Here is a 10,782-nt window from a genome sequence, read left to right as displayed (position 1 = left end):
CATTTCCTCCCTGCCCGGGCACCCTCGTATTTCCTCCTTCTGCTCCCGGCCCTGCCTCTCCCCCCTTCACCCTCCCACCCCGCCCGCCTGCAGCCACATGACAGGAAGGGCTCCGCCACACGACGTCACCAACGTCCGCGCCCCCGCCCCCGCGCTCCCCCCGCCCCGCACGCAGGGGGCGACCGGCGGAGGGGCGAACGTGGTCGGCGCGCTCCGAGCTCCCCAACCAGAGCTCGCCAGAGCGCCGCCACGGCGGCCGCCGCCGAGCCGGCGCGCGGGTTCCCGGATGTGCGGCGCTCGCAGAAGCCCCGCCCCCGCTGCCGGCTCCGCGCGCGCCCCCGCCCTCCGCCCAGAGCGCCGCTGCGCTCCGCTTTCCCCTCCCTGTCCCGCCCTCCCCCTTTTTCGTGCCTTGAGGTTGCGGGTCAGCGCGAGCCACTGCAGTGAGTCCGTTACGGCTCCTGCGCGGGCGCGAGCACGAGCGCGAGGCTGCAGCCCCCGAGCCTCCTGGCCCCCTTTCCCCCCCGTTTCTGTCTCTCCCTCTTCTCGCCGTCTCTCCTCCCGCGCTCTCCTTCTCTGAATCTCGACCTTAATTTCTCTTTTCCTTGCCCGATCCCGCGTGTGCCCAGTCACCCGGCCGGCGCGGTCTCCGCGGCGCCGCCTCCCCTCCCCCAGCCCGCACCCCCTCCCCCGCGGGCGTCCCGAGGGCCGCAGCCGCCCCAGCCGACCGTAGTTGGGCCGCCGCCGCCGCCGCCGCCGCCGCCGCCGCCGCAGCTTCCTGCGGGAGCCAGTCTGAGCGCCGACACTCCTCCGCGCGAGCGAGCCGCCGACCGCCCAGCAAAATGGTGAGCCTTTGGCTTCCCCACGCACCATCGCTCCCCGCCCGCCGCTTCCAGGGGCGGGGGCGAGTCCGGACGCCCCGGGGCGGCTTCCCCCGGTGGAAAATTCGAGAGACCCGAGAGAGCCCCAGCGGCCCGGGGGCGGCGGGCGGCCTATTGACAGCACGGCGGGGCCCCGCCGCCCGCCCCCGGGCCTCCGCGGGGCGCCCCTCCGCACCACCACCCCCCCGCGCCCCCGGGATTCCGCCCCGGCCTCGACACCCCGCTGCCTGGGCCGTCCGCTCCGGACAGCCCTCAGATCGGCCTGCCTTCCCTTTCTCCGGACCCTCTTCCACGTGGAGCCCCCCCCTCACCCCCAGACTCACTCTCTCAAGTTCGGGGAGATTCCGGAATCCTGTGGAAATCATGTGTGGCAAATGGCCCTTTATGTAAGACCCACTTTCTCTCCAGGGCTGCTCTTTCTCCCACTCATACTCTGTTTTCAAGCAACGAGCCTTGGAAGGAATTCTGCCTTACTTCCCCCTCTCCAGTTCGTGTTTATTTCACTGCTGTTTGCAAACGTACGAGGTTTTTTGTTTTTTGGTTGTTTTTCGCTGCTGCTTTACTCTGCAGTGGCGAACCGGAGAGGTCTAAGGTGTAGATTCATGAAAACAAGTCTAAATTCGGTTTGTGATAAACGGAGATACTTGTTTTTTAGTGCTTACTTACTGCCAAGGGTTTTTCGTTTTCTTTGTTACCTTCGTAAGTCTCTCCTGTGCTGATTGTTTTTGAATCATGGCGATTTAAATTTGTCTTTCCTTAGCCTCACATTAATCCCTAGGTAGAATTCACTGCTGTAGTGTTTCCGACCGACGCTAGGGGTGTGTCTCCCGCCTCTGTCACTGTAGCCAAGAAATCAACGACGCCCTTTTAGCCTGTTACCCTACCGGTTTTCTCGCTCGGGCTAGCCGGTGCAGTTTCCTCTTTGTAATCAAGAATTGCATGCATAGTAGAAAAAGTTTGCAGTGCTTTTTCATCTATATCAGATATCCGAACAGGTGATTTGGTCGTTAGGCTTTTTCTACAAGTCTTTAAACAGTTGTCCGAAGATTTTTCGACGGATTGCTTGGCGTAATGTCTTGCACCTTGTAATTGCATTTATTTCACCTTGTATGTAGATATTAAGCATTTCAAAATAGAGCGGTGGGTGAGTGAAGAGAGAAATTCTGTGGACTGCAACTTGGGATCAATTTGTGTGATTGGGGGGGAAGAAAGTGACATTAGTCAAGTAAGTCAGCTTTTATTTAAAACAGGACAAATGATTAAGCGCACCTATTAGTGTCCTTAAAATTCAGATTAGGAGCAGACTTAATAAATGATTAGTGGTTTTGATATGTAGAGGAAGTTTTACCCTGCCAACTTCGGAGGCAGCTCAGAGACGATTTTGGCCTTCCGAGTCAAAACTTAGGCTTTTCGAGACTTACAGAAAACAAGTTAGAGCGGAGCCATTCATAGTGCAGCCTTTTTTTTTTTTTCTTGCATAATCTTTTGGAGTTATGAATTGAACTTTAGTGCTTTAATATAACTTCTCTATACATGTATTTTACCTGAAGGTCCAGATCTTGAAGATCTTTGTCCAGTGTTTTTACCTTTATTTATAAATGATACGTTTTGAGGAACAGTGACCTAGTCTTGTTGTTTATGCAGTGTATAGCAGAATGATCTGCTTTCCAAATAGTTTTTTTTTCTTGAACAACACGCTGAATTTTGAAAATTCTCTTTTAGGTCTTAAATTTATCTTTCTGATACTCAGTGTTTCCTTATTTTTCAAAAATATTTTAAAATCACCGTATGAGATTTTTTTCTTCCAGGTCATTATTTCTCTCTTCTTTACAGTTTCCTTTTTAGTATTTATTTTCTGATTCACTCTTGGCTTTTTTTCCTGCCGTCCTCTCAATAACATTTCAGGACATAATTTGTTGTGACAGTGGCCCCTCAACTTTTAGGATTATGTTGGTCTGCTGAATATAGCACTGGTTCGAAAGTGTCAGGACTGTAGCTCAACTCTGCCATATGGAATATTGATTAATTCAAATAAATTGGACTTTGGAGTGATCTGGTTCATTTATCTTGTTAATTGGGCATACAGTTCTGAAAACTTTCATTCCCTTTGGAAAATCTTTATAACTTTTACTGAGTGTTATGGACATACATTTTTGTCAGCAGATTTTAATTTATGAATATCAGTGATTAATTCAAGTAAGGGGAAAGTAAAAAGGCTTAGAGATTGAATTGAGCCTATCAAGAATCTTTTTTGACAGGTATTAATTTTACTTGCTACCTTAAAAGTAGCCTACTTCTTTTTTTCCTGTTATATCCCTTCATCTCTATTTGGGTCATATTAAACTGTTGAGCAGATGGGCTGAAAATTATGCATATGCATATAAAAATGTGAGTACTGAGCTCCAAAGAATTTTTCTTGAACCATTACTGGTCAGTTGTCTATGATTAAATAAATGGATGTTTATTTATTGAAATAAATATATCATCACAATATTTTCTCTAGGTAGGTATGTATAGATTTAGATAGAGTACTTAAGTGTTACACACAGAGGTAAAATAAGAATAAAATAATCAAGTAGAATGTTTAGATCGGTGTGATTGAAAACAGTCTCTCAGTAATTTTTGAAGGAGTAAATCTTGTAGGGGCATTTTTAGAAACAGTTAACTTTTTATGTATCAGATGTAGTTTTTACTGTGTCATTAGTGTAACTCAGAAATATGACCAGGTGTTTTGGTATCTTTTTTTCGTTGGAATAGGTAATACAAATTTTATTTTGGATGCATATATGAACATAGTGCATAAATAATTAGCTATTCTTTTAAGTTTTGTTTCATAGGCCAACCTTACATATCATGAGTGACCTTCTTTATGTTTTTGTGTTTTTAAACTTTGTATTACAATTATCTCCACCATCTGTAAATAGAACCTAAAACACATTTATTGCTGTCTACAATAACTGCACTTGGAGTTGTACACAGCATATTTTAGTTTGAATTCTCTGACCACGAAAGGCTACTTCAGAAAAAAGCAAGCAACCTGTCTTATGGCCAGCAGAATTAAAATTCAGATCAATCATAAAGAGAAAATTTCTCCATTTACTATGTCCCGTAGTGGTTAAGAAAATAAAAGCGTTCAGAGTACAAGGCAAAGAAGCTGACTAAGGGTCAGTCAGCAATGAGAGAGGGACAGACAAGTGTGTGAGGATCAGGCATCTGTCATAGGTTGTAAGGCAAGCAAAAGTACAAGGCAGTGTAAGAAGTCAGCTTGGGCCAGGAGGATTAAGCGAGTCAGACAGACCGTGGGCCCAGAGTCGGGGCAGTCTGCAGGGATTCCTTCAGATGAACAAATACTTGTAGGTTTCGTCTGCATTTCACTGGTTACTCTGCCAGGCTGTGGAGGATATCAAAATGATTAAGGCAGGTTTCCTGCCTTCATTTAAGTAGAGAACATGAGACAACTGCCAATAGGTGTGAAAGAAAGTTAGCATGTTACCATATGAATAATATACACAAAGCTGGACAGAAATTGAGGAAAGAGCAAAATCAGTTTCTTTGGGGATTAGGGGAAGTTTTATGAAGGAGGTGACAATTGAGCTGGGTCTAAAAAGATTAGCATTGCAGTAGGCAGAGTTGGAGGTAGCTAGGAAAAGACTCTAAATCCTGGAGCTAGGAAGAGAGAACATAGATTTGGAGCACTGACACTCAAAATGTGATTCCTGGATAGCATCAGCATCATCTGGGAACCTGTTACGTCCCACCCTGAACCAGCTGAATCTATAACTCCGGGGCTGGGGCCGAGCAGTCTAGATTTATATACCTCTGGGTAGCTCTGATCTGTGCTAAATTTTGAGAGCCACTCTTTAGAGAATAGCATGGAATGTATTTATTTAAATTTTAGTTGAGTGTCTGTTAATATACCTAGCATTGACTATACAAACAGAAGACGTAATTATAGTTTCCAAGGAACTTAATCAACTAGGTGAACAGGACAATTATTATGCAGTGTGATATGTGCTATTAACAAACTAAACATGGGGTGCTGTAAGAGCACATGGCAGGGGAGAGGTGTAATCCAAACTGAGGTGGGGATTGGATGGAGAGATGAATGAATGTCACTCAAAGAAAGCTTCATGGAAGAGATGGTGCCTGAGCTGAGGCTTAAAAGGATGAATATTTAGCCAGTGGGAAAGACACTCTAGGTAGAAAGCTTTATGTTTAAAGCCACTGAGGAATGAATATATAAGCCAGTTCAGCATGGCTGGAGGGTAGGGGGGTAGGGTGGAATGGAGAGACAGGGTGGTCAGGTAGATTGATGCAGGATCCTAGAAGGGTTTGCATATCACATGAGGGAATTAATATTTTTTTTCTTAAAGCCTGTGGGAAGTTATTGTTTTTAAGCAGGAGAATGACATCGTCTCATTTACTGTTTTAGAGGGATCAATCTTATGGTCATGTGGATAAAATAGGGTAGCTGAATGTAGACATGGGGACCAATTAAAAAATTATTACTGTAAAGTGAGATATTAAGGACCTGAAAGAACGTAATAACAGTGCAGATGGAGAGGAGGGACCAGGTATGAGACACATTTAGGAGGCAGAAGATAGGACTTGGTGACTTGGATTATGGGGAAGGAAGGGGTGAATCTTGCTGTGGCTTCTGGCTTGGGTGACTGGATAGATAATACTGCCATCCACTCAGCAAATATTTATCAAGAGCCTATGTACTTGGGTAAGATTTGATTCGAGGGATACCCTAGAATGCTATTCCGCCCTCAAGAAACATCCAGCTTTCTAGGTTGACTGTTGTTTCATCTCTAGTCTTCTCTCATCATTTGGTAATTACTGCTTAGAATGCTATGTTGCACAAGTCTAAGTTCAATAAGATAGAGTGTTGTGAAATATTAACAGTGCCTGCTGCATAGATACCATGGTCTAGGAGCTAGCAGAAGGAACCTGACGGCCTGGAGGTAGGAAGGGGCAGCATGTTTGAGCAGTGATTCTCAGAATGTGGGAACCTGACGGCCTGGAGGTAGGAAGGGGCAGCATGTTTGAGCAGTGATTCTCAGAATGTGGGAACCTGACGGCCTGGAGGTAGGAAGGGGCAGCATGTTTGAGCAGTGATTCTCAGAATGTGGGAACCTGACAGCCTGGAGGTAGGAAGGGGCCGCATGTTTGAGCAGTGATTCTCAGAATGTGGGAACCTGACAGCCTGGAGGTAGGAAGGGGCCGCATGTTTGAGCAGTGATTCTCAGAATGTGGGAACCTGACAGCCTGGAGGTAGGAAGGGGCTGCATGTTTGAGCAGTGATTCTCAGAATGTGGGAACCTGACGGCCTGGAGGTAGGAAGGGGCAGCATATGTTTGAGCAGTGATTCTCAGAATGTGGATCCTGAACTGGCAGCATCAGCATCATCTGGAACCTTGTTAGAAATGCACATTCTCTGTCTAGGAGATACAGGAGAAGTAGATTTGGAGGAGTGGTGATGATTTCTACCTTGGACATGGTGAATTTAAAGTAGTCATGGGGGGACTTCCCTGGTTGCGCAGTGATTGGGAGTCCACCTGCCAATGCGGGGGACAAGGGTTCAGGCCCTGGTCCGGGAGGGCCCCACGTGCGGTGGAGCGGCTAGGCCCGTGCGGCATGACTGCTGAGGCCCGCGCGCCTGGAGCCCGTGCTCCGCAGCAGGAGAGGCCGCGGCGGTGGGAGGCCCGTGCGCCGCGGCGGTGGGAGGCCCTTGCACCGCGGCGAGGAGTGGCCCCCGCTTGCCACAGCTGGAGAGAGCCCGCGTGCACCAATGGAGACCCAACGTAGCCGAAAATAAAAATAAAAAAATTTATATAAAATAAATAAATAAAGTAGTCATGGGTCACCTAGGTGGATATGACCAACAGGTAATTGGCTATATCTGGATCTGGAAGAGAAATCTGGGCTTATATTAAAGATTTGAGTGTTGTGTGTATTTGTTCTAGGTAGTAATTGAAGTCATGAAGCTGAATGAAATCCCATAGAGAAAGAATATAAAACGATAAGAGAAGAGGACAAACCCTAAAGAACACTGCATTTAAGAGGCAGGTAGGAGATGAGGAACCTGTCAGTGTTGTCTGAGAATAAATAGGTAGTTGGAAAATTAGCAGAGTGATGTCATATTTGAAGGAGTCAGCAGTGTCTAGATTTTGCAGAGATCAGGAAAGAGAAGAACTTAAAAGTGTCTTTTGGGGACTTCCCTGGTGGCGCAGTGGTTAAGAATCCGCCTGCCAATGCAGGGGACATGGATTCGAGCCCTGGTCCAGGAAGATCCCACATGCTGCAGAGCAACTAAGCCCGTGCGCCACAACTACAGAGCCCGCGCATCTAGAGCCCGTGCTCTGCAACAAGGGAAGACACGGCAACGAGAAGCCCACACACCGCAACAAAGAGTAGCCCCCGCTCTCTGCAACTAGAGAAAGCCCACGCGCAGCAACAAAGACCCAATGCCACCAAATAAATAAATAAATAGTGACTGTACCAATTTACATTCCCGCTAACAGTGTACTAGGGTTCCCTTTTTTTTAAAAAAAAAAAAAGTGTCTTTTGGAGGGATCAGAAGAGTTCTGGTGACTTTGGCAATAGTACAGAAAAACACCATTTTGTACTGGTAGCAAGGAAAGCCAGGATGCTGTGAGTTGAGTAATAAATGGGTGGCCAGAGATTGAGTATAGACTGTTCTTTAATGCTTTGACTTACGGAGAGATGATGAAATTTAGAAAATTTAGGTTTGAGGAAGAATTTATTTTGGGGGTTAAGAGAACAAGCCAGGAAGGAGGGAGCAGTTGAAGACTCAAAGAGAAAAGATGGAATTCTTAATAGTTTGAGGGCCCCAGGGAGGTAGGAGGGTATAATGAGTCTCCTCAGACAACACGAGAGATTTTTCTCATCCATTAACATGGGAGAGAAGGAGATAAAAATGAAAACTATTATAGAGGTTATAATCTTTGAGACAGCAACTTCAATTAAGCCCTAGGTAATGAAAATAAAATTGCAAAGAAATGTAAACTGAGACTGCAGAGGCCTTGTCTTTGTCTTTTCATTGTTATATTCCAAATACTTGATATATGATAGATAATTGAGTAGCGTTTGAAGAAGGAACATGTGGACAAATAAGTAGAATAAAGGAGTAAGTGCTGATGAGACAGTGGAGGCAGTGAGCGTCAGTTTTGAGACATTTATGGAAAAATGGACAAAGAAAAGTTAACTCTAGTGGTTTACAGTTGAGGTAATTCTTTGCAGGATAGGAGATGTCAGTATTTTTATTTTTATTTTTATTTTTATTTTTTGGCTGCGTTCGGTCTTCGTTGCTGCGTATGGGCTTTCTCTAGTTGTGGTGAGTGAGGGCTACTCTTCATTGCGGTGCACGGGCTTCTCATTGTGGTGGCTTCTCTTGTTGCAGAGCACGGGCTCTAGGCACATGGGCTTCAGTAGCTGTGGCACACAAGCTCAGTAGTTGTGGCTTGCGGGCTCTAGAGCGCAGGCTCAGTAGTTGTGGCACACGGGCTTTGTTGCTCCGTGGCATGTGGGATCTTCCCGGACCAGGGCTTGAACCCGTGTCCCCTGCATTGGCAGGCGGATTCTTAACCACTGAGCCACCAGGAAAGTCCCAATGTCAGTATTCTTTAGAGTTAGAAGAGAAGCAGGGAGAGGGATCTGTGAGGAAGAGGATGATTAGTGGAATGAGCCCTAGAAGTGGTAGAAAGAAGATGGGTAAAAGGAAAGGAGGGACATCAAAAAAGAGGGAAAAAAACAAGGTGAGGAGAGTAGGCCATGACGACAGGTATGTTTTAATAATGGAGTTCAAACTAGGTGACCTAAAATCACCTCAGCAACTGGGGATAGTTTGAGGCAAGATCATCTGCTGAAGTTGAGAATGAGGCTGAGGTGAATGAGGTGAGGTTGAGGGTGAGGAGTATGGAAAACAAACGATTACAGTATAGATTTTGAAAGATTTGATAGGCAGTTAACAGGGTATTAAGTAAACCTTATTAAATAGTAGGTAGACCCAGGACTTAGGAAATTAATCTAGGAAACAGGAATTTTAACAAGAAAATAGCTTAATACTTTGTCAGTCTTTGCGTTAGTAATTTCTGATCAAATTACAGTTCTAAAAGGAACTGTTTTCTGAGTTCAGGTTTTATGGTAAGGGGAACATCTAGTTGAAGGTTAATACTCTTAAAACTTTTTTAAAGTTCTAAGCACACAATACATTTGCTTAAAAAATAATACCACACTGAAAGGTATACAGTGGAAAGTCTTTCCTGGCCATCCATTCTCCTTGTGTTGATCCTTGTTAGGTTTCTTGTATATTCTTCCAAGAAGTTTATTTTGGTGTGTTCCCCCCATCCTTTTTTTTTAAGCTATGCCAGTGTGTGGATTTATTAATCTTTTATAATTTAGCTTTTATTAATATTAAAAAGGTCAGACTTAAAGAGATTTTTAATGATGTCATGCTCTAGTTTACAGATTACAGGCAGTTTTATTCCAAGGTAAGCATTGAGTCAAAAACAACTCAGCATAATTTTTTAAATTACTTAGCAGTTTCATAATGGTTGAGGTTGGTACTTCAGCTAGGGTCTGAACTATGTCAATATTCTTATGAAATTACTCTAGGGAAAATACTATTTTACTAGAACATTTTTTGTACTTACTTTTCCACTTAGCACCTTATTAACAACATGGATAACAATTTTTTAAATTAAAAAGAGAAAATGATCCCTGAAGTGTAGTGGAGAAAGCATCTATTTTATTTCAAGCTTGCCAGATTAAAATTTCTTCCTCACTTTTGCCCTTCCACATAAACTTTTTATTCAACAGTCCATATTCACTTTCTCCCTTTCTTGATCTTTCCTTGGACTCCCATATCCACTTTGTGGTCATGGGTTGACAGTAATTATAGCTAATGTATAGATCTGGTGCAGGAATGAAATTTTGAAATGAAATGTGACTAATTAATGTTTCTGGGTTTGTCTTTGGTTTTTATAGTCTTGTACTATAAAAATATTTAACACATTTGAAGATTTCTATAGGAAATCCTTTAAAGTTTAGTACAGGTAATTCAGCAAGTCATAGGTTCTTATAGGTTACTTTCTCAGAGTTTTGTTTTGTTAGTTAAAGCCCTTTCTTACCAGTATCATCAGGAGGGCCACGTGGTAGCCCCATTGCTATCCCAGAAAACATTTCTGTAAATGAGATAGCACTTTGACTTGTGTTCTGGGAGCATTATTAAATTCAACTGTGCTCTAGCCAGGTCTCTCTTGACTTTTGTGAACAATACAGAGAATTCATTTTTACTTGTATGTTAGAATTAGGTATGCAGGACTTCCCTGGTGATGCAGTGGTTAAGAATCCGCCTGCCAATGCAGGGGACGCAGGTTCAAGCCCTGGTCCAGGAAGATCCCACATGCCACGGAGCAACTAAGCCCATGCGCCACAACTACTGAGCCTGTGCTCTAGAGCCCACGAGCCACAACTACTGAGGCTGCATGCCACAACTACTTAAGCCCGTGCACCTAGAACCCGCGCACCACAACGAAGAGTAGCCCCCACTCGCCGTAGCTAGCGAAAGCCCGCATGCAACAGCGAAGGCCCAATGCAGCCAAACATGTATACATACATACACACATACATACATACATTTATTAATTAAAAAAAAAGAATTAGGTATGCAGTTTAAAACCTAGGGATGAGAGTGTGAAGCACAGCCACCTACAAAAAGAGTCAAACCTTTACCATTGGCATTGTTAGAGCTGTCTGTTAGCACTTTTATTTATTTATACTTTATCTAGTTTCAGGGATGGTTTTCTTTCATATGCTCCTGAGTGCAGTGCCACAAGCAACCTCCTATTATAGGCATGCAGTAAGCTGGCAGCCAGCT

At 44.7% G+C, this 10,782-nt stretch overlaps 1 protein-coding gene across 2 annotated transcripts in view; it reads left to right on the top strand.

Moving 5' to 3' along the window:
* The first annotated feature begins 730 nt into the window (after positions 1 to 730).
* Positions 731 to 10,782, top strand: part of PPP3R1 (protein phosphatase 3 regulatory subunit B, alpha) — a 60,439-nt gene continuing 50,387 nt past the window's right edge. The window contains exon 1 of one of the 2 annotated variants that reach the window (XM_082852015.1): positions 731 to 842. In XM_082852015.1, coding sequence (XP_082708141.1) covers positions 840 to 842 — 3 coding nt within the window. In that variant the 5' untranslated portion in view covers positions 731 to 839. Of the gene's footprint in view, positions 843 to 6,598; positions 6,951 to 10,782 lie in introns of those variants that run through there. The other variant, XM_082852016.1, reaches the window with a different exon arrangement.

Source organism: Leucopleurus acutus (assembly GCF_964270905.1).
Source record: "Leucopleurus acutus genome assembly, chromosome: 12".
Lineage (NCBI taxonomy): Eukaryota > Metazoa > Chordata > Mammalia > Artiodactyla > Delphinidae > Leucopleurus > Leucopleurus acutus.
The sequence above is the reverse complement of the archived record's forward strand: the minus strand, read 5'-3'. Positions and strand labels throughout refer to the sequence as shown.